The sequence below is a fragment of the Salvia splendens genome, chromosome 16, assembly GCF_004379255.2.
Source record: "Salvia splendens isolate huo1 chromosome 16, SspV2, whole genome shotgun sequence".
Taxonomy (NCBI): Eukaryota; Viridiplantae; Streptophyta; class Magnoliopsida; order Lamiales; family Lamiaceae; genus Salvia; species Salvia splendens.
In genome coordinates, this window is record NC_056047.1 from 31,004,215 (window position 1) to 31,027,644 (window position 23,430).

A 23,430-nucleotide genomic window follows, 5' to 3' on the forward strand; every position below is an offset into this window, starting at 1 on the left:
GATTATTTATTTCCGTCCAACAAGACGAATGCACTGAAAAAGGAAATATTAGAGTGTAAGCAGGATTACAATGAATCTTTGAGTCAGTATTGGTCGAGATTCAAGGGGTTGTTGGATGCATGCCCGAATCACCGAATGATAGAGGCTGAGACCTACTCTCTGTTTTACGAAGGGGCGACCCCTGAGTCTAAGGACTTAATGAATTCCTCGAGTGGGGGAAATTTCATAAGAAAGAAGAGAAGTGAAGCAAGAGAGATTCTGGGGAAGTTGATAGATGCTAAGAAGGCATATGATAACCCTAGGAATATAGTAAGGAGAGGATCGGTGAATGCTATGAGAGGCAAGAAGATGATAAAGTGGAAGCAAGGATCGACAAGCTCGAGAAAGCTCTTTTGAACGCTATTGAAAAGACAAATCCACAAGCTTCACAAGGGAAGGAGAAATCTTCTGGACCAGGAGATAATCAAGTTCAGCAATATTACGGGACCCAGAAAGGAGATTATCAGACCCAAGTCAATGCAATAGGAAGTTGGAATTCCGATGGGAGCTGGAATCCAGGGAGACAGAGAGATGCACCCTGGAGGAACCATCCAAATTTCAGATGGACTGATAACGAACAGAACCAGCCAGCACCACAACAGAATTTGCAGTTTGCACCTCAGCCCGAGAGACAAGGTAACTGGTTAGGAAGGAATCAAGAAGGGCAGGGCAACTGGATCAATCGGAACCAAGGAGACCACTCGAGTCAAGGAAACATTCGCCAGAATCAAGCGAGTGGATCGAATCCGAGTGCAGGCCTAGGGCCAAGTCAGCCCAATTCTAAAACACCGAGAAATCTGGATGAGATGGTGCATGATCTCGTAAGTTCTCAGCAGCATATGCAGAACAACTTGCAGTCAAATAATGACGTAGTCCACAAGCTTCAGGACTCTCAGCAGGAGCAAAAGGCGGCGTTGGATATGCTGGCCAAGCAATTGTCACAGATAGCCACTTCCTTGAACGAGATGAGGGGAAATGAAGGCAAGATTCCCGCCTCAGTAAGGCCACCTGATAGAGCTAATATAAGTCAAATTACCTTGTGATCCAGGAAAGGATACGAGGGGTCGGTGGTAAGAACGAAGGAGGCGACAGATCCCAAGGAAGGCATGGAGGGAGAGGATGCAATTCCTAGACCCAGACACTTGAAGGGAGATGGTCCCTTGGTTAAAGATGACCTTAGGAGGGAGATTTGGAGAGACCATTGCCTAGACCAATTGAACCATTTTTCCTCGATCTAGAGCCGTAGTTGGGAAGTGAGGCAGCAGGAAAGGAAACTGGAGAGTTCTCAGCTGAAAGTTCTATAGTAGCGGGGAAGCGACTGAAACCTTTCCCAAGCCGGGGGGAAGCCAAGAAGAAGAAGGAAGAGCCGGTAGACTTCATGGATATTTTTGGGAAGTTGGAAATCAATCTACCATTCTTACAGGCCCTGAAATTGCCAATGTTTAGCCAATTTATCAACGAATTTATAGCTGGGAATGCTAGACCCAGTGGAAAAATTTTGATAGGCGAGAACGTCTCCGCTGTGATTCAGAAGAGGAGGATGCCTTCAAAATGCAATGACCCAGGTATGTTTACCTTGCCCCCAGGTATGTTTACCTTGCCCATCTCTATTGGTGACGTAAAAATTGAGCATGCTATGTGTGACCTAGGCGCGTCGATAAATGTGTTACCACTTTCCATATACAAGAAACTGGTAGGAGTAAGTATGGTAGATACGAAAGTGGTGATCCAGCTAGCGGATAGGTCATGCATTTGCCCTGAAGGAGTGCTTGTGAATGTGATAGTCAGAATACATGATTTCTTGTACCTAGCTGATTTTCATGTGATAAAGATGAGTGACAATGAATCTGCTAAGTCTAGTGGCGTGTTTCTAGGGAGACCTTTTCATCGTACAGGCAAGACCATAATTGATGTTTTTGATGGAACTATATGCCTTGACTACAATGGGGAAAAATACACCTTTAGCATCGATGGAGCAATGAAGAAACTTCTTGATGTAGAGAATTTGCATGCTATTGATGTCATTAACCCTTAGTCCAGGAATATCTTGAGACAGAATTAATGCAGGAACAGATTGAAAATTCAGCGATGAGTTGCTCTATAGACAGAGAAGTGGCTGGATGGTGTGAAGCAATGAACACAACTGAATTATCAGATGAAGAGCTAGCTGAGGCAATCGTGGAATTCTGTAAAAATCCAGGAGTAGCCAGGTCAGGGAAGACACCCCATGTGGCGAGCATGGAGGCCTCTTCTAGGTCAAGGAAAGACATGATACCTGAAGGAACAGAGAAAAATCCCTTGCCCCATGAGGCAAGCACACTAAAGAAAGAACTGAAAGTGCTCCCACCAGGTCTCAAGTATGCTTATCTAGAGGAGAATGAAACTTTCCATGTGATCATTAGTAGCAGTTTGACCGGAGGACAAGAAGAGGAACTGCTAGAGGTGATCCGGAGAAACAAGAAGGCTATTGGATGGACTCTCTCTGACCTGGTAGAAATTAGTCCAGATTTGTGCATGCATCACATCCGCTTGGAGGAAGGAGCAAAAGCCTGCAGGGACCCATAGCGTAAGCTTAATCCGAATATGAGAGAGGAAGTCCTGAAAGAAGTCTTGAAGTTACTCTCCCTGGGAATTATCTACTCTATTCCGGACAGTGAGTGGGTCAGCCCAGTTCACATGGTACCGAAAAAATCAGGGATTCAGGTAGTCAAGAATGATAAGAATGAATTGGTTCCCACTCGACTTGTTAATGGGTGGAGGATGTGTATTGATTATAGAAAGCTGAACGAAGCGACTAGGAAATATCATTTCCCGCTTCCATTCATTGATCAGATGCTGGAGAGGCTGGCAGGAAAACAATACTTTTGTTTCCTAGACGGATACAGTGGATACTTCCAGATCTATGTAGATCCAGAAGATAAGGAGAAGACTACATTTACGTGTCCTTTTGGCACGTATGCTTACAGAAGAATGCCGTTTGGCCTATGCAATGCGCCAGACACTTTTCAACGGTGCATGATGAGTATCTTCTCGGATCTACTAGAGGACTGCATCGATATTTTCATGGATGACTTCACGGTGTATGAAAATTCTTTTGACTCCTGTTTAGCAAGTTTGGATGTAGTATTAAGGAGGTGCCATGAAAAGCATTTGGTCCTTAATTTCGAGAAATGCCACTTTATGGTCCCTGAGGGAATTGTCCTAGGGCACGTAGTCTCGGAAAGGGGGATACAGGTAGATCGAGCAAAGGTTGATGTGATCTCAAAATTGCCATACCCGACGAATCAGAAAGAAGTGAGAGGATTCCTAGGGCATGCGGGTTTCTATAGAAGATTCATTAAGGATTTCGCGAAGATTGCTCGACCGCTTACTCATTTGCTGCATAATGAAGTGGAATCCGTTTTTGATGAAGAGTGCAAGAAAGCCTTTCAGCTACTGAAGGATAAACTGGTTTCTGCTCCCATCATTAGAGCGCCCGACTGGAATCTACCCTTTGAAATCAAGTGTGACGCAAGCGATTATGCAGTGGGAGTAGTGCTAGGTCAAAGAGTTGATGGGAAAAGCTATGTGATTTTTTATGCTTCTAAAACGCTCAACCAGGCCCAGAAAAATTATGACACCACGGAGAAGGAAATGATGACAGTCGTGTATTCCTTTGAGAAGTTCCGACCATATTTATTGGGGTCAAAAGTGATAGTTTTCACGGACCACGCAGCTATCAAGTACTTACTGGCAAAGAGAGAATCCAAACCGAGGTTGATCAGTTGGGTGTTACTTCTACAAGAATTTGATTGGGAGGTTAAAGACAAGAAAGGAACAGAGAACAAGGTGGCTGACCACCTGAGTCGTATTTTCCAAGGGGAGACCGAGGAAGCAATACCAGATGCATTCCCCGAGGAACATTTGTACTATTTGAAAGCATTTCCTAGACATATCAGTTGGGAAGAGATTATGGCGTAAATAGGTCCAGGGGATGCCGAGAAAGGGAACTGCCGGATAAATGTTGAACCGTGGTTCGCGGACCTAGCAAATTACTTGGTCACTAGAGAGGTGCCCAGTTCACAAGAAATCTCCCGGGCTCAGAAGATGAAACTGAAAAGTGAAGCCAAGTACTACTTTTGGGACGACCCGTATCTATGGAGAATGGGAGCCGACCAGGTAATTAGAAGGTGTATTCCAGAATGGGAACAGAGAGATGTGCTCAATCACTGCCATGCCCTAGCGTGTGGAGGTCACTTTGGACCTAGGAAGACCGCGAGGAAAGTGTTAGACAGTGGTTTTTACTGACCTACATTGCATAAAGATGCGTTCGAATTTTGTCAAAATTGTGAAAGATGTCAATAGGCAGGGGGAATTTCCAAGAAGGACGAAATGCCGCAGGACCCTGTGATTGTTTGTGAGATCTTCGATGTATGGGGAATGGATTTCATGGGGCCATTTCCTTCTTCATACGGAAACACATATATCCTTGTGGCGGTGGATCCAGTGAAGCCGGTGAGGTGGTCAAATTTCTTAAGTCTAATATTTTTAGTAGGTATGGAGTGCCTAGGGCTGTTATTTCGGATCAAGGAATTCACTTCCGGAACCGAACGATTGAAGCTCTAATGAAAAAACATGGAGTCCACCACAGATTGTCCACACCATATCATCCTCAGTCTAACGGCCAGGCGGAAATATCAAATAGGGAGATCAAAGCAATACTAGAGAAGACGGTGAACCCGTCAAGGAAAGACTGGAATAAGAGGCTTGACGACGCACTATGGGCTTACAGAACAGCATATAAAACGTCCATTGGAATGTCTCCTTACAAGTTAGTGTTCGGCAAGATGTGCCACTTGTCGGTTGGACTGGAGCACAGGGCATACTGGGCGGTAAAGGAGATTAACATGAACCCTCAAGCTTGTGAGGAAGAAAGGAAACTGCAGCTCCAGGAGCTGGAAGAATTGAGGCTTGAGTCTTACGAGTCCGCGATGTGGTACAAGGAAAAGTTTAAGCTCTGGCATGATAAGAATCTCCGGACCAAGGAACTACAAGTTGGGCGGAAAGTTCTCCTATTCCAGTCCAGGCTTAAGCTGATGCCTGGAAAGCTAAAGTCCAAGTGGATCGGACCATATACTATCGTTGGCCTTCGCGCAAATGGAGCAGTAGAGATCCAAGGAGGTTCCTCGAATTCTGTGCCTTTCCCCGTCAATGGTCATCGCGTGAAGGTATTTAGGGATAACTCGGAGCTGTGTGTAGTGGACGAAGTGCCTCTACGCGCACTCCCTGATATCGCCTAACCACTCTAGGAAAGAAGTGTTCTTGAAGAAATCCTGGGTCAAGTAAATTGAGAAGTTTTTTATCCATACCCTGACCCAGGGAATCTCAAGAATACTTAAAAGAAAGTGTAAATATTTAATCGCTTTTCTTTAAACAAGAAAATCCCAAACAAAGTAAAAAATAATAATCTTCCAAAAATATTTTCGAAATACCAGACTCCGTAGGCAACTTGAGTTATCATTTGTTAAACCCTTGACCTGGGAGTCTGGCGTTTCAATTTCATTTTTTTTTTCTTTTCTTCTAAGTGTGGAATTGCAGAGAGCATTTACATGGGGCAGGGAATTGAGGAACAAAAAAATTTTGGAGGGAGGTGGAGCCGGTTCGAATTTCAAATGATGACTTTATGGGGAGACGTATGGTTGCTCGTGTCATGCCTGCAACCGCCTGCAAAACCGTCCCAGTCCATACCTACCGGCTATTTCCGTGCTTTCACTTTTTTTTCCATTTCATATTCACTCTCTATCTAAAAATTCCCAAAATCACTCTCTATCTAAAAAACACTCTCTCTCGCAATTTCCGTTTTTTTACTAACCCTAATCGGAGTATTTTTCTTCCGAGTTCTTGAGAAATTGTCCAGATCCCGACTATGGCCAACGCAGCAAACACAGGAAACTTTTCTACATCCGCTGATTCTGGTGCGGCCTCGTTCATGGCAGATTTAATGGAGAAATTTGGCGGCCCAGAAGAGGCAATGAAGGCCTTCGCCATGTTTATGGCGATGATGGGGCAGACTAGGACACCCGCTGCAACAACCTCCGTACCACCGCCCGTCCTTCCCGAAGTTTCAGCGACTCCAGGCGACATTATACCTGCGATTACAGAATCGACCTCCACTGCAGTTGAGCAAGACGCCCTGAATGATGAAGGAGTAAGGGATGAGGCAGATCTGACTGCTCGGTTGGAACAGTTGACGGTCGACGACCAGAGGTTAGCATCTGTGTTTGAGGGAGAAACCCCTGTTATTTCTGTTGGAGTTTCTGCGGGGGAAACCCCTGCTGGCGTAGAGGTTGTTGAGGGGGAAGCCCCGTGTATTTCTGATGCTACTGTTGGTACGGGGGAAACCCCTAATTTATCTGTTACTGGTACTGAAGAGGGGGCAACCCCTAGTGTTGATGTAGAGGGGGAAACCCCAGTTGGAGAGTTGGAGGGGGCGACCCCTGGTATTCTTGAAGAGTTTGCTGGGGAAAAAACCCTAGAAAGTGTCGAGGGCGGCGATGCCCTAACCTCAACTGAGGACGTTGCTGAGGGGAGCACCCGTGTGAAAACTGTGGGCCGCGAAGCCCAGGAGAAACATGGACCGGTTAGGGTGGAAATCCCCATTTATATCAAGGGGACAACCCCCAATTTGTCTGGGGATGCAGAAACCCCTATTACTGAAAACATACTGGAACCCGTTGAGGACGGGGCGAATTTGATTGTGGATTTGTCCAATGCCCCGGAGGAGACAGTTTCACTGGTAAATACCAGTGAAGCCCGAAGACAAGCTCGTCGAAGCTTATTAGATGAAATTGATGACTCCGTCCAGCAGACGGAACAAGGAGCGCTGGGTCCAGAGACCGCAGCAGCACAGCAGGACAACTCTCCTAGACCCAGTGATGGGGAGAGTGACAAGGAGGCACGCCGCCAAGCGGTTGAGAGAAAAAGGAAGGGAAAGTAGGCCGCTCCTTCCTTGACCAAGAAACCAAAGGGCAAATCTGTTGAAGCCTCTCTTCCTCCACCCGCTAAGGTCCCTTATGCTGCTAAGTCCGACAGCCCTACTCGACCTAGCGAATCCGAAGAGGAACCTGAGGAGGAGCTCAATTTCGAACCCACTGAAATTTGGTTGACCAAGGAGTTGCTTGATGCAATGAGAAAGTTTGATGACCCCAAACGTGCAGCAACTTATAAAGAAAAGAGTACCCAAGGTAAATATGTAAAGTCGGGAAAAGATATGATCCTGAGGAATTGAGGGAAATAGCTTCCGACGGTGAATTCCGAGAGTACATAGATGACATCGGTTTCGACTGGTTACTTAAGCATAGCTCTTTTGAAGTTCCAACGGCGTTAGCACGAGAGTTCTTCTCGACCTTCCGCCTGAAGTCAACTACCGATCTGGATGCTGATTCTATCACGTTCCACCTCTTCAACGAGGAGTAGGAAATGAGCATCCGGGATTGGTCGCTCCGCATGGGACTGTTTACACGCACAGAGGATGATGAGGGCCTATGGCATGATAGGATGGTTGGCCCGCCCAAGTTTAGCCCGGGATTCAAACCACAAGCAGCTTGGGAGTTCATAACCCACCCAAAGGTGGGTCAATTTAAAACGAGTTTTTCGAAAGCCTCTCACATAGAGAACCGGATCCTGCGATTCACTCAGACCTTCATCAGTTACAATCTGATGGGAACGGCAAATGCTGCCTTGACTACGGCAGATCTCTACTTCACTTGGTGCATGGCCAAGGGAGTCAGAGCACACCTGGGCTACTGGTTAGCCCAGGCATGCCATCAGATTACCGCCAACCCTTGCAGACACATGTATACATGCCATCTCGTAGGGGCCTATCTTCAACGCAACATAATACTACAGATCGCCAAATCTTGCCGTGATGTGGAGATGTGCTTGCCACCGGAAGTTTTTAATGTCGATTATTTTTTCAACAAGGGGCTTTTATACATGCATGGGAAGGATGTGTGCTTTTATGAAGTCGGTAGGTCTGAAATCCAGGTCAAGCAGGAATCGGAAGTTGTCGAGGTAGCGCCCAGTGTTGAGGTTGAAGAGGTAAGGAAAGAAGTGAAAGGAGTGAGGACAGAGGTGGAGAAGATGAGGGCAGAAGTCAGGGAAGTCAGGGAGGAGATTGTGGCCCTTCGGGGTAGTGTGACAAAGGTAGTGGAACGATCGGCAGCCCACTGTAATCGGATGGCGGAAGCCGTCGAACTAATGATGATGATGACTAAGTGGATGAAGGAGCACTTTTTCGGTCCCCAGGCGGATCCACCTACTGGACCCAGCTCGATGTCCACCCAGCCTGGTCAAGGAAGTGTGCCTCCTCAGTTTCCTCCGCCTGCGTCAAGACCCATGCTTGCTCCATCTGCCTCAAAGCCCATAAGTCTGAAGAGAACAATCCCCAGACCAAGTGAGGAAGTGAAAGAGGTGCCAGACTCACCGGCAAGGAAAAAAACAAAAGTGATCAGACCGTATGTGCCACCCCAGTCTGGCTCCCGCGGGGGCCAGACCCCGAATTGATTCCCCCCCCCCCCCAAGACCAAGTAACTTTTCAATTTCTGTTTTGTTTTTTTTTTCTTCTTTCTTTTCAGTTATGTGTTCTGTGCTCAGCATGCTATAACTTGTTTATATGTGTTGTGCCTTCACACACTTAGCCCAATGTTTGGTCTAAGAGTGAGAAGAGGTTGTTTTGTTTTCAAGCATGTTTTGCTTAAGTGTGTTGTATCTTCTCCCAATTAGCCCGATATTCGGTCTAAGTGTGAGAAGTTTGTGTTTTTTTTTTTTTGCTTATTGGTTGTTTGTTTTGTCTTGGTTTGTACTGTTTTCCTTCCCTGCTTCCCCCCTTCACTAGGATAGCTTGGGGACAAGCCGGAGTGAAGTGGGAGGGGGAGGGAGTAAGTGCAGTTACTTTTGTTTTTTTTTTGTCTAGGTTTTTGTGTTTGTGTATCGCATGGGCTAGTGATATAATAAGGAAAGATCCCCTTAGTGAGAGCGATTGAAGATAGGATGCATATCAACTTTGATGCCTTTTTCCTTAACAAGCTGAATGCGGCCTGAATGAAGTAAGGACGATAGACGATGTCTTAGATAACCTAGTTGTGCAGCCCTACTATAAGAGCGAGTTATAAGCCTAAACACTTTGAGCTGACTTGTAAAAAAATGGGCAGCCACTTGATGCTTAGGGAGTAGAGTATAAAGGGAAGAATGGGTTTTGGAGGTATAAGCTGAACGAAGTCCAGGGGAGGAGTAAATTGAAAAAATTTGGAGGTATAAGCTAGACGAAGTCCAGGGGAGGAGTAAATTGAAAGAATTTGGAGGTATAAGCTGGACGAAGTCCAGAGAGAAAAAATATATATATATATATATATATATATATATAGAAAAAAATCTGTTATAGAGAAAGGGAAAAATTCCTTAAAGGCAGGAAGCAATAGTAACCTGACCCAGGAAATTAATAGAGAACAGGAGTAGTAAGAAGGAGAAACTCTCATAACCCGACGCATCAATGGTGTAACTTTGATTTTAGAGCGCTTCGATCCTAACATCCCTAGTGAGGAATGAGTGACTGAGCGAACCTAACAACTAGGAAATCGATAGGCTATCTTGACGAACTGACAGACCGTTTAGGCAGAAGAGGGAAAGGGAAGGATTTGAAGATTGTAGACGATCAGATAGAACTTAAGCTTGTGGGGATGATCGCCTAAAAGTTGAAACTGGTTCATGCTTATGTGTTTTGTTTTCCTTTGTGTTTGTTCCCTTTTTGTGAGTCTGTAGTATGTCTAGATCTAGTAGTATGTACTTTGTTCGTGTCTTGTTTGTAGAGTCCTTCATAGGAACCGTGCATTGAAATTCGCCTTATTCTTTTTCTTGTCTTTCATGCTTGAGGACAAGCATTGTTTAAGTGTAAGCAGTTTGATAAGGCTAATTTCATGCATAGGTCTAGGGGATAAATTCATGAAATTACGAGGTCTAACACACGTCTTAAGCCAGGTGTGTAGAAGAATTTTTCCTGGTCCAGGAAAGAGAGAGGACAATCACATGGTCCGAGGAAACTGGAGAAAAAGTGAGCATTGTGGAGGAAATTGCAAGACGGAGGAAATCTCGGAGCTGAAGGGTAGAATGGAGATTTCTACAAAGGCTTATAGAAGATTATGTCCGCGCCTATATAAGGAAGGAAGCATGCATTCTAGAGGGATCTTCTCGGTGGAGGCCTCGTTACGAATTGTATCTAGGAACTCACTTTTCTCTTACACACTTGGGTTCTTTTTTGGGAAATTCAGGGGTTCACGTCTGGGTTCACTTCCTATTTACAGTAGTCTCATTTGGGTGTAACACCGTCCTGTCGAGGGCGAAGAAACAATTTGCAATTTATTTCTCATTATTTTGTGGATTTCACCGAGCTTCGCTGTTCGAGCTCGGCACTCTGTTTACCCTTTATTCTGTGGGTTTATGCAAGCTATTTTCCATAATGTTGATGGTGTTTGTTTCTGCTTCAGTCATTGTGTTTTTCTGGAGTTCGTGCTAGTACTTGTTTTGGATGCTTTTCGCATTTGCTCACTGAATTTGTGTAGAATTGTTTGAATTGGTTGTTGATCGGAGTAAATCTTTAGAATCGGAAGTTATGGGGATGATTCTGGTTGTTGTAGGACACGGATCGCTTGGATCCGGAGTGGATTAAGCATCCGACGAGAGATCTGAACAGAGTTGGTTTAGTTTGATGCCTAGCCTTCGTGTTTTTATTTCGCTCCGTCTAGTTTATGTAGATCTGTGTTATTTCTGGTTTGTTGCAAGTTTCCGACGACCAAACTTTTATATTCTGTTCGAATCAGGGTATGTGCTCTGTTTCCTTCATCTTCGTGTCTGATTCAGCTAGAGAAATGCATGTCGTTGTTAGTTAAATTCCCAGTTCGTTATTTGCAGCTTTTCTGCCGTACCTGTTATTTCTGGAATGATGGTCTCCACTGTTATTCGTTTTCTGTCTAGCTAAATTAGGTAGTCGTTTACACGGTCTAGGAAGTGAATTTAATATCTGGCAGTCATGAGGACGTTTGATCTCAGCATGTTTACAGTTTTCTAGGTCTAGTGTTACATTTCTTTGAAGGGGAGTTTTGTGTGTACAACGACAGAGCATTTCGTGTTCCATTGAGTTCCTAGACCAAGTGATCTAGTGGGTTCATAAGACTTGGTATCTCCACCTAGCACAGCACATCACCCTCTCTCCCTTCACACTGCTACGGCCGCCACTTTTGTAGCGTCGCCCAGCTGGACCTCGATCTCACGATCACGTAGCCGTCTTGTCACCTGCATTAAGTTAGGATCAAAACATATATGATCAGTGGCTCCAGTGTCAATAACCCAAGTGCAAGTAGACTTCGAAGCCAAACATGACTCGACAACTAAAGCTTGGTGCATACCTGTAGCCTTGCCCTTTTTAGGACAATCTAGCTTCCAATGCCCCTTCTCTCCGCACTTGAAACACTTTCCCGTGGGCTTCTTGTTTGCCCTCTTCTTCTTCTATCTTGGCCGGTCCTGAGTTCGGTGCCTGCCTTTTACCCGCGCTAGGCTTGAAGCCAGAGGAACGAGGCGCCAAAGTCATCATGGCCACCTTAGCCTAGACCATAAGGTCCTCTGCCGACTGAAGTTCAGTCAACAGCTCTGCCAAGGTGTAGTTCCTTTTGTTCATCTCGAAGTTGAGCTTGAACTGCTGGAAGCTAGGGGGAAGACTTTGAAGGATAATAGTCACCTGGGACTCGAGATCGATCGTCCCTCCCAAGACCTCAATTTGGTTGAGGTGGCCCATCATCTTGAGGACATGGTCCCTCACAGACGAGCCTTCCTTCATAGTCTTCGACATGATACTCCGAAAGGCTTGAGACTTAGTCGTTCGATTATGAGTACTAAAAAGATTCTTGAGATTCTACATGATCTCGGTGGCAGTTTCCATGGCTGAATGCTGATGCTTGAGTACTGATGACATAGATGCCAACATATATCACTTAGCCATCTCATTCGCCTTATGCCACCGTCTGTGTGCATCTCTGACTCCTGCCGCAGCGTTAGCTGGTGGCACTGGAGGTCGCGGGGTTGTGAGTATAAAGATGTACTCATCTGTTGTGAGAACGATGTCCAAATTTTGTTTCCATTCTATGTAATTTTGGCCCTCGAGTTTGTTTTCTTTAAGTATTGCAGAAAGAGGATTGAACGACATATTGACGATTTGATTTGCACTGCAACACAGAATATTTACCATTTGTCATAAACTTATGTAAGAAGTTTGATTAAATTAACCATAAAACTTTTCAAAATCTTACAACAGTAAAATTAAAATTTTGTATACTCCAGAGGAAGTTAATACGCATTTAAATCTTACAATTTGTACTGGTCACAACACCGACGAATAGTCCAGCGACCACATAGTGGCATGGCCGCCTAATGTTGCCTAAGCAAGACCACCTCTTTAGCATTACAGAGTCTCATTTCTACAACACACTCCCATGACAATGCTTATGTACTGCTAATAAGATCAAGCTATCCCATAAATCATGTGTGAACTTCTGAATCTCGCAGTTTCTTATGATTATTGTCCCTACAGAGCAGGTGGCGATAATATTGGAAGCCACATTCTAGTTCATACTATTTATATTTGAGAAGTCTGCCTTATGAACTCGCTATTTCCTAGGATTATTGTCAATTTGTGTGGGCAAATCTCACCAGAATACTAGGACTCGAATAATGAAGACAGAACTCAGCTCACGGAGGGAGCAATTTTCGAATTCTCTCTCTTTATCTAGAGGGGGACGAAAATTGTAGCTATAATAATTATATTTCCTGTCTCCTTTATTCTCCTATTTATAAAGTCACATATTGGGCCCAGTCAGAGATCTAAGGAAGAATTTGGACATGCCTTCACCCAATTAGTTTTTTACTAATTAAATTGAACCCACAATATAAGCTTATATTGGAATATTACAAGCAGCCACTACAAAAGTAATATTGCACTGCCTTTCCAAATCCGAAATTACAAGTATTCCGGGTTTCTTTTATTTGTTTAATTCATTTCCCGCACTTAAGATAGAAACATCCATTAATTAATTAATGTCTGCTATGGACTTAATTAATTAACATATTTTATTCTCCAAGAGTGGACTTAGCAAGAAACTTTTATTTATTATTCATAGAGTAATTAAACTCTAACTAGCTAGGTTCCGAATAATAAAACCTCATTTCGAGCTCCTCTTGTGGATGTTATCAAACGAGACTCTCCTCGCGCACGATTCAACATAATAGCAATCCTAGCACCGCTAGACAATGATCACCACTACCCAATATACCTGGATCGTTGGGTGACGAAAAACCCACACCTTTGGTAAGTCAAAGTAGTAGATACTCAATATCGTATGATCAATGCTAATGTACATTGATTAAGAAATTAATTATCAAGACCTCGTCTTTCAGTAGATAGCATAAAGACTCATCTTGCTGTTTGATCCATATAGTGCTATACCACACCAACGTCATCATATTTCAATAAGGCTTAGAAATAATCGGACTGACATTGCAACCTTTCACGATAGGGAGCCTAGGTCTATCTGGGTTGTGAAATTCTTATTTTTCTTTATTCAGAACTGACCGCGTATCTTAAATTGAGCGCAGCCCACAACCGGTCTACTAGAACAAAGACTTAGACTTATATTATGTTCGCTTATACATTTAAATATGCAATAAACATCCATTAAATGTAAAACATAACAACATTATGACAAAAATAATCTGTTGCATTCATTGGAAAATAATTATTATAGTTTTACAGTATTCAATCACTCGAAAGGTGATTTCTAGTATAAAAACCCTAACATCTTTATATGTGTCGCATGAGCTAGTGAATATAATAAGGCAAGATTCTCTTAGTTAGAGCTATTGAAGATATGATGCATGTCAACTTTGAGGCTTGTTTCCTTAATAAACTGACATCGGTTTGAATGAAGTAAGGACGATAGAAGATGCCTTAGATAACCTAGCTGTGAAGCCCCACTATAAATGTGAGTTATAAGCTTATACACTTAGACCTAACTTGTAAGAAAGGGGCCGCCACTTGATGCTTAGGGAGTAGAGTCTGGTTCTGGAGGAATAAGCTGGACGAAGTCCAGGAAATGGAGGTATAAGTTGGACGAAGTCCAGGGGAGGAGTAAAATATAAAAAAAAGGAGGTATAAGCTGGACGAAGTCCAGGAAATGGAGGTATAAGCTGGACGAAATCCAGGGGAGGAGTAAAATAAAAAAAAGGGAGGTATAAGCTGGACGAAGTCCAGGGGAAATATAAAAATTAAAACAAAGAGGGGGAATAGAAGAAAAATCCTAAGGGCGGGAAGCAATAGTACCCTGACCCAGAAAGAAAAAAAAAGGGGAATCTAGGAAGGAGAAACTCTCATAACCCGACGCATCAGTGGTATACCGTTGACTTAAGAGTGATTCGATCCTAACATCCCTGGTGAGGAATGAGTGATCGAGTGAATCCAACAAGTGGGAAGTCAATAGGCTATCTTGACGAACTGAGAGACCGATTAGGTAGAAGAAGGAAAAAGGAGGATTTGGAGACTGTAGACGAATCGGATAGACCTTAAGCTTGTGGGGACGGCTGCCTAAAAATGGAAACTAGTTCTTGCCATTGTGTGTTGTGTTCTTTAAGTGTTATTTTCTCTTTGTTAATCTGTTAGTGTGTCTAGGTCTAGGAGTTTTTGGTTTTGTTGTGTCTGTAGAGTTGGTCATAAGATAATCATGCATTGAAATTCACCTTATTTCCTTTTCTTGTCTTTATACTTGAGGACAAGTATGGTTTAAGTGTGAGCAGTTTGATAAGGCTAATTTCATGCATTGATTAAAGGGTTAAATTCGTGCATTTACGGGGTCTAACACATCTTTTTAAGCTAGGTGTGTAGAAAGTTCGCCAGGTCCAGGAAGAAGAGAGGACAATTGCATGACCCAAGGAATCTGGCGAATAAGTGAGCATTGTGGAGAAAAATGACTAGACGGAGGAGATCACGAAGCTGAAGGGCAGAATGGAGATTTCTGTGAAGGCTTCTAGAAGATCAAACACGCACCTATATAAGGAAGAGAGCATACAATCTAAAGAGAGGAGGACTTTTTTTTGGGCACTTTGCTCTTGGCTCTCTTAGCTTACTCACTTCCACACACTTGGGGGGACTGTTCGGGAATTTGTAGGGGTTCGGGTCATTTCATTTGTTGTTTGATGTTGGGTAACACCGTCATTGTGTAGGGCGAAGATACAATTTTTGCTTTCGTTTTATTTGTCGTCGTGAATTTCACCGAGCTTCGTTGTTCGAAGCTCGGCCCTGTTTTCTATTGAATTCTCGTTATCTATGCATTTTCTGTTTCCGTATTTACTTTACTGCTGTTGATTTCGATTATGGATGCAAATTGTTTTGAGTTTGACGTAGTTGCTAAACTGGATGTTTGTTTCTCGCGTTGGTTTATTGAGTTTGAGTAGAATTGTTGGAAGCTTGTGTAGATCGGGGCAGATCTGTTGAATCGAAAGTTATGGAGTTGATTTTGTTGGTTGTTTGGTTCGGAATGCTTGGATCCGGAGTGAATTAAGCATCCGACGTCTGGATCGGAAATAGAATTGGTCGTGGTCGATGCCTGGTTTTCGTGTTTTTGTTTCATTCCGTCTAGTATATGTTGATCTGTTCTATTTCCGGCTAATTGCAAGTTTTCGACGTCCGAACTTTTACATTTTGTCTGAATCTGGATTTGTGCTCTGCTTTCTTCATGTTCGCGTTTGATTCAGGTAATGAGTGCACATCATTGTTAGTTAAATTCTTAGTTTGTTATTTGCAGCTTTTCTTCCGTACTTTCTGTTTCTGGAAAATGGTCCCAATTGTTTAGTCGCTTTTTGTCTAGCTATATTAGGTAGTAGTTTGCTCGGTCTAGGAAGTTAGTTTGATATCTCGTAATTACAAGGATGTTCGATGTCTGTATGATGTTTTCAGTTTCCTAGGTCCAGTGTCTGATTTTCGTTCTTAGGTTTAGTATTAGTTAAACCTCAACCCAAATTTGTGTGGCAGCAGCCAACAACTTGCCCAGAGTCTCCTAAATGCTTTCTTACGAATTCATCTTCGTGGGATCGACCCTTGCTTCCCTAAACTAATCCATAGTATAGCTGGTTGAGGGTTTTTGAAAGCGCGGGGGGTTTGTGTGTCCGACGACCGAGACTTCCAGGATCCTCTGAGTTCCTAGACCTTGTGATCTAGCAGATTCTCTGGACCTGAGGGCTCGACCCAGCATAAAAGTACACACGAATCTTCGGTTAAATATGCTGCTTCAATGGCATATAGAATAAATGAGTTGTCTCTCTTATCATGCTAGTCTTTTGAGCCGAGTTCTCATGTTTGGTCTGTATCAGTTACTATACATTATGAGCGTCGTGGATTTAATGAATAGGAGTACGACGTACCCGGCATCCCGGATCAGCGCTCTGGGCATCTAAGGAGGCATCATACTCAGTGAGTGGAAGATGGGAGGAAAAGAAGTTTCCCCATCGCATATTAATAGCCGTCTCTGCAGCTTCTGGTGATGATTCCTTCACTATTTGTTGAGGCAATGATTCAATGTAAGTAACGTCTGATCCCATTCCCAGACTCACCGCAGCCACACTCTCTTTGTTGTAGTATCTTCCTCCAGCAAGATGCCCGATCGTGGCATTCACCTAAAACAATCCATTCATCAATTCATTCCGATCTACATTTTTTCATCCTTGTATTACTAATAATGAACTTACTACTGCAAAAACACGCATCTCAATGCCATGCTTCTTCAACGCGTGGTTCATTTCTTGTGCTAATTCCTCTCCCACCTGATCATAATAAGCTATATATATCACTCCATATAATTAATTATTAATTACTACTACTTCCGTCCCATGTTACTTGAACCACTTCTTTTTTTCACTCGTTTTAGAAAAATAATAATACTCCATTCGTCTCAACTAAGATGACACACTTTTTCTTTTTAGTTTGTCTCAATCAAGATGACACATTTCTATTTTTGGTAACTTTCACTCTAATATTAATACACCAATCACTTTTTTTTCTCTCCAATTAAATATCCAATCATCTTTCTATCTACATTTAATACTTACATATTTTCTTTCTCTCTCCAATTAACTACATTAATAACCAACTCCTAAAATCTTCTTCCAACTAAGAATTGTATCAGCTTAGCCGGGACGGAGGGAGTTACAAATAGTTAAAGCGGAAAGCGAGCAATATAAGAGGTTGAAAAATATAGGAAGACTCTTCTCTATATTATTTCTCTATTATTTAACTATTTCTCCACTTTAACTAATTCATCTGTCGAACTAAGATGACACACTTTCTCGTTTAGTTTCTCACAATCAAGATGACACATTTCTATTTTTGTGAACCCTCTCTTATTTTAATATACTCAACCACTTTTTTCTCCCTACAATCAAATATTCAACTCTTATTCTCTCTTCATTTTATACTTACATCCACTCTTTCTTTCTCCAGTCAATCAAATTAACCAACAACTACTAAAATCTCATGCCGACTAAGAAATGTGTCATTTTAGCCGTGACGAAGATTATCATTTTACAAAACAACTGCAAATAATAAGAAGAAAGTACTCTCTCCGTCTACACGAGTTTTAAAAAATGTAATAGAAAGTGGGTTGAAAAAGTTAGTGGCATGTGGATTCTACTATGAGTGGAAATGAGTTAGTGAAATATGAAATCCTCTACAAAAATGATAAAAGTGAAAGATGGGATTTTTAGGGACGAATAAAAATAGAAATAAGTGACAAATTTTTGGGGACGGCAAAACCACGAGAAAGGAAAAAAAGCAATGACTCAACTGCGTCGTTGACAGATAGGCGTCTCCATTTGGAATGAAGGGCAGAAGATGGCAATAGGTCATCTACTGGATGTGATACAGTGAAGCCCAGTATCCTTTCTCTTCCTCCCACCTTCCCATCACCCTCCACGTGTAACCCAACGAATTTCGCCATCTCAACCGCAATTAAAGCACATAATTCCTGACCTTCATCATATTATTATTCATTCACACCCAATATACTTACTAGCTAGTAGCTGCATTTATTTGTTGTGGATACGACATACCTTTGTAGAGTCATCACTAGACAGTATATGAAGAGGAATTTCAGTCTCTTGTCGAGATAAATCACTCAATGCTTCGTTTTTGCCTTCAAGTTTTCCCCTTACTATCACAAAATTTGTTCCACGCAGATTTATCCCATAAAATGTTCCCTTCTCTTTCCTAAATAACTTTTCAGGTTTAAATCAAATGACACTCATCAACAATTTCATAACACATAGTTGATAATTCCTCCGGTCCCCAACAACAGATGTCTCATATTTGACCGATGCACATTTTAAAAAACTATTTGACTTTGGAAAGTGTAGAAATCATGGTATTAAATATGTCTGGTCAATGGATTTTGACCAAATAATAAATGTGACGAGACATTTAATTTTGTGAAATTAAATGACATAGCGTCGATCTACATTTTACGTAGATAAATGTAGTATATTCACTTTCTCAAATCCGATTTCTGGTGAGTGAGAAATAGTGGATTAAAGTTGGGCATAATTAGCTTTTAATTAAAGTTTGGAGTTGGAGCTTAGGGAATAGTTAACTAGTGTTAATTATCCCACATAGGAGAAGTAACACATCTTTAATGTGTATAAATTAAGTGACTTTATGTTACTTAATAATTATAGTAGACCAAGATGGGTGAAAGAGCCCACACGGGCGCGCCGCAGCCGCTGCCGCCCGCCCGAGCCCGATCTCGATCTCGATCTTGGATCTTGGTCTTTGGGTGGTCTTTGGGTGGTCTTTGGGCTTGGCCCAAACTTAATCTTTTTAGACCACCGCAGAGTCAGCAATCTAAGTGGCTTAGTGGCTTGACACGTCGTCAAGCGTGGCACAGTCAGAGCTGCCACGTGAGAAAAGCACACGCTCCGCACGCGAAAGGCACACTCCTGCCACACGCTAGTAACCGTCGGCGGTTACGAATCTGCCATGATGAGCCTTCATGGCTGTTGACCCACAGCAGTGGACTGAACCTATAAATAGGCTAGCCACTCCATGCATCTGCACTACAACATTCACAAGCATCTGCATCATAAGCTTTCTCCCTCTCTGCATTGTCTTTCTGTCGAAGCTCTGCCATGTCCTCCATCCCGTTCGCCGGAGCTCTGCTGATAGCGGTGCTGCTTCACTAGAGACGTAGTCGTTTTACCTTTGGGGACGACACGCCAAACTGAGAGCCATACCGGGCGTATCTCGTCTTCCGGGAAGAGGCCTCCTCGACTCGACTAACAACTGTTTCACGGTTAATCTGTTTCGTATTTCAGTTGTAATTTCATTTAGTTCAGTTTCCATTCTGTATTCCTTTTTTTGGGTTGTATTACGCCCGCTTTTTATCTCTTGTAATTCCCAGAAACCAACAATCGCAAAACGAGATAACTTGCCTTTGAAGGAATTTGGACCATTAAACTGAACTAAAACTTTCGAAACTTTAAACACCTTTGCTGGAGTTGTCGACTGAATCCAACACCGCTGCTGCCACCACCACCGCCGCCATTTCCTCCACCATGGCGAATACTGGACCAGTCAACACTTCATCGATTCTGACGATGATGCCCACTCCTGGGCGCTATCCTTCTTCATCAACAACCCCTTGGGAGTTTGTTAACCCCCTTGGGCCCACTGGTGGATCCACCTCGAGTGGATTGGTTGGTTCCATTTTTAGTGATTCCTTCGGATCCTTTAATGGATCGAGTGCTGGGGCCTTCGGGTCTCATGCGAGTGCTAGTCCCTTCGGGGATAGTGCGACCATGGCGGGCTCTATGCCCAACATGAATGGTGGGGCTTTTACGCCCAACCACGTTGTTGGCTCTTTTGGGGGCAACGGAATTGGTTCCTTCCATGGACCAAGTTCGGCACCTTTGGCACCAAGAATGATGCCACCTGCTGAGAAACCACCCAAGTTTGGAGGATCTGACTTCAAGAGGTGGTACCAAAAGATGTTGTTCTACTTGACAACATTGGGCATCGCCAACTTCCTCATGGAGAACGAGCCGCCCGTGCCAAGCGACCAAGAGACTAGGCTCGAAGTCATGGCGGACTATGAGGCTTAGAGGAAAGGAGATTATCTTTGTAAAAATTTCATTCTAAGTGCTTTAGATGATAGTTTTTACAATGTATACTCTAATGTAACCACATCTAAACAAATGTGGGAAAACCTAGAAAAGAAATATAGCATAGATAATGCTGCAGGGACTGAACAAGTTGTAGCATCCAAATTTATGGACTACAAGATGGTCGACTCTCGACCCATCATGGAGCAAGTCCAAGAGCTCCAAATGATCATCCATGCATTAGTGGCTGAAGGGATGACCTTGCCCGACAAATTCCTAAGGTGCACGATCATTGACAAACTTCCTCCCAGTTGGAAGGACTTCAAGAGCTATCTCAAGCACAAGCGAAAGCAGATGACCCTTGAAGACTTGATCGTGAAGTTGCGCATTGAGGCTGATGTGCGCAAAAGCGACCAAAAGGCTAAGGGGTTCACCCCACTTGAAGCCAAAGCCAATCTGTTGGAGCGGGGCGGTCCCTCCAACAAACGCCCTCGCCCAAACCGTCCAAATGACAAAGGGAAGGGAAAGCAGCCTTCAAAGAAGTTCGAAGGCGACTGCTACAAATGTGGCAAACAAGGCCACTTTGCTAAAGACTGCCGCAGCAAGAAGAAGAAGTCGGCTGCCCACGTCGTTGAGAAGGAGTTCAAAGACTGGGACGAGAACGAACTCATTGCTGTGGTCACTGAAGAGGTTTACCTTGTTGATAACAAGGGTGGCTGGTACATCGACACCGGCGCTACTGCTCATGTCTGCTCAGATAGGAGCAAGTTTGCCTCCTACACTGCTGTTGAAGGAAGAGAGATCAACATGGCGTCACAATAACGTTGAAGGATGTGCTGCATGTCCCGGACATCCGCAAGAACCTAGTGTCAGGATCAATACTAGTTAATAAGGGGTTTAAACTTGTATTTGAGTCTGATAGGTTTGCTTTGTATAAGTTTGGAAAATCCCTCGGAAAAGGTTATGTAACCGATGGGCTTTTCAAACTTAGTGTGACGACTCGCAGTGTTGCTAAGCCTTTGGCTAATAAGAATAAAGCATCTACTTCATCTTACTTGACTGAGTGTTCAAATTTGTGGCATTGTAGATTGGGACATGTAAATTCAAAAGCCATTAAAAGATTAGTAAATTTAGATTTACTAAAGGCTAATGAATTGGATATCCAAGATAAATGTGAAATTTGTCTTGAAGCAAAAATGACTAAGTTGTCGTTTCACTCGGTTGAACGAAGCACAAAACCCCTTGAATTAATTCACATGGACGTATGTGATTTAAAGATGGTGCAAACTAGAGGTGGTAAAAAGTACTTTATCACTTTCATAGATGATTGCACAAGGTATTGCTACATTTATCTTTTAAGAAGTAAAGATGAAGCAATAGAAGTGTTCAAAAATTATAAGAACGAAGTTGAGAATCAACTTGGTTGTAAAATCAAATCGATTCGAAGTGATAGAGGAGGCGAATATGTAGCCCCGTTTGAGGAATTATGCAACGCAAGTGGTATAATCCATCAAACGACTGCACCATATTCACCACAATCTAATGGTGTTGCAGAACGCAAAAATCGAACTCCAAAAGAGATGATGAATGCACTGCTTCTGACTTCAGGATTACCACATAACATGTGGGGGGAAGCTGTTTTGACAGCCAACTATATCTTGAATAAGATTCCTCTCAAAGGAAAAGATGTTACTCCTTATGAGCTGTGGAAAGGAAGGAAGTCATCCTACAAATACCTCAAAGTGTGGGGGTGTTTGGCAAAGGTGATGGTTCCTCCGCCCAAAGAAGTTACAATCGGACCTAAGACGGTTGATTGCATCTTCATTGGATATGCACTTAATAGTAGTGCATATCGATTTGTTGTTCACAAGTTCGAAATATCGACTATAACAGTAGGGACAACAATTGAGACAAGGAATGCCGTATTTCTCGAAAATACATTTCCTTGCAAAGACAAAGGAAAGGTCGTAACCAATTCTGAGACAAGAATTGAAGAAGAAGCCACTAGTTCTAAACCAGTGGAAGAAGAAGCCACAGTTCTAAATCAGCGGATGCGGAACCTGAATCGCGCAAGCGTGCAAGGCCCGATCCAAATGATACAGCACTAAGACGTGGTAGTAGGGTCAGAACACTAAAAACATTTGGTCCTGACTACATTGCTTTTATGTTAGATGAAGAACCGACATCTATAAAAGTAGCATTCGATGGCCCAGACGGGTTACATTGGAGAGAAGCTGTTCAAAGCGAAATTGATTCAATTTTGCTAAACCACACTTGGGTGTTGGTTGACTTGCCCGAAGGTGCTAAACCTTTAGGATGCAAATGGGTCCTTAAAAGAAAGTTTAAGGCCGATGGAACAGTAGATAAGTATAAAGCCCGATTAGTAGTAAAGGGTTTTAAACAAAAGGAAGGACATGACTTCTTCGATACATATTCACATGTAACAAGGATTACATCTATCCGAGTGCTTCTCGCTATTGCTGCATTACACAATCTTGAGATTCATCAAATAGATGTAAAGACCGTGTTTCTAAATGGTGAATTAGAAGATGAAATATATATCGAGCAACCCGAAGGGTTTGTAGTACCTGGACAAGAGAAAAAGGTATGCAAGCTCGTAAAGTCTCTATATGGATTGAAACAAGCACCATTGCAGTGGCACTTGAAGTTTGATAATGTGATGTTATCAAATGGGTTTAAAATCAACGAGTGTGACAAATGTGTCTACATCAAGAGCACTAATAACGGCCATGTTATAGTGTGTCTATACGTTGATGATATGTTAATCTTGGGTAGTAACACTCAAGTAATTAACGATACAAAGGCCATGTTAAGGAGAAACTTTGACATGAAAGACATGGGTCTAGCCGATGTAATTCTTGGAATGAAGATTCTAAGAACGTCTGATGGAATCATCTTAACACAATCACATTATGTTGAGAAGATATTAAATAAATTCAAAGCCTATGATGGCGCGCCAGTTAAGACTCCAATTGAACTCGACGTTCACTTGAGCGAGAACAAAGGCGAGCCCGTTGCACAAGAAGAGTATGCACGGGTGATCGGATGCATTATGTATTTGACTAATTGCACTCGACCTGACATTACTTATGTCGTGAACAAGTTGAGTCGCTACACGAGCAATCCAAGCAAAGAGCATTGGAGAGCTCT

General features: G+C 42.9%; 1 protein-coding gene across 1 annotated transcript in view; it reads right to left on the reverse strand.

Annotated features, from left to right (window-relative positions):
• Nucleotides 1–23,430, reverse strand: part of LOC121770494 (probable hexokinase-like 2 protein) — a 42,476-nt gene that overhangs the window by 15,878 nt on the left and 3,168 nt on the right. Inside the window, exons 2-5 of the mRNA XM_042167214.1 lie at nt 18,217–18,373; nt 17,952–18,131; nt 16,858–16,932; nt 16,534–16,785 (exon numbers count right to left, since the gene is read on the reverse strand). Of these exons, the coding sequence (XP_042023148.1) occupies nt 16,534–16,785; nt 16,858–16,932; nt 17,952–18,131; nt 18,217–18,373 (664 nt within the window). The remainder of the gene's footprint in view (nt 1–16,533; nt 16,786–16,857; nt 16,933–17,951; nt 18,132–18,216; nt 18,374–23,430) is intronic.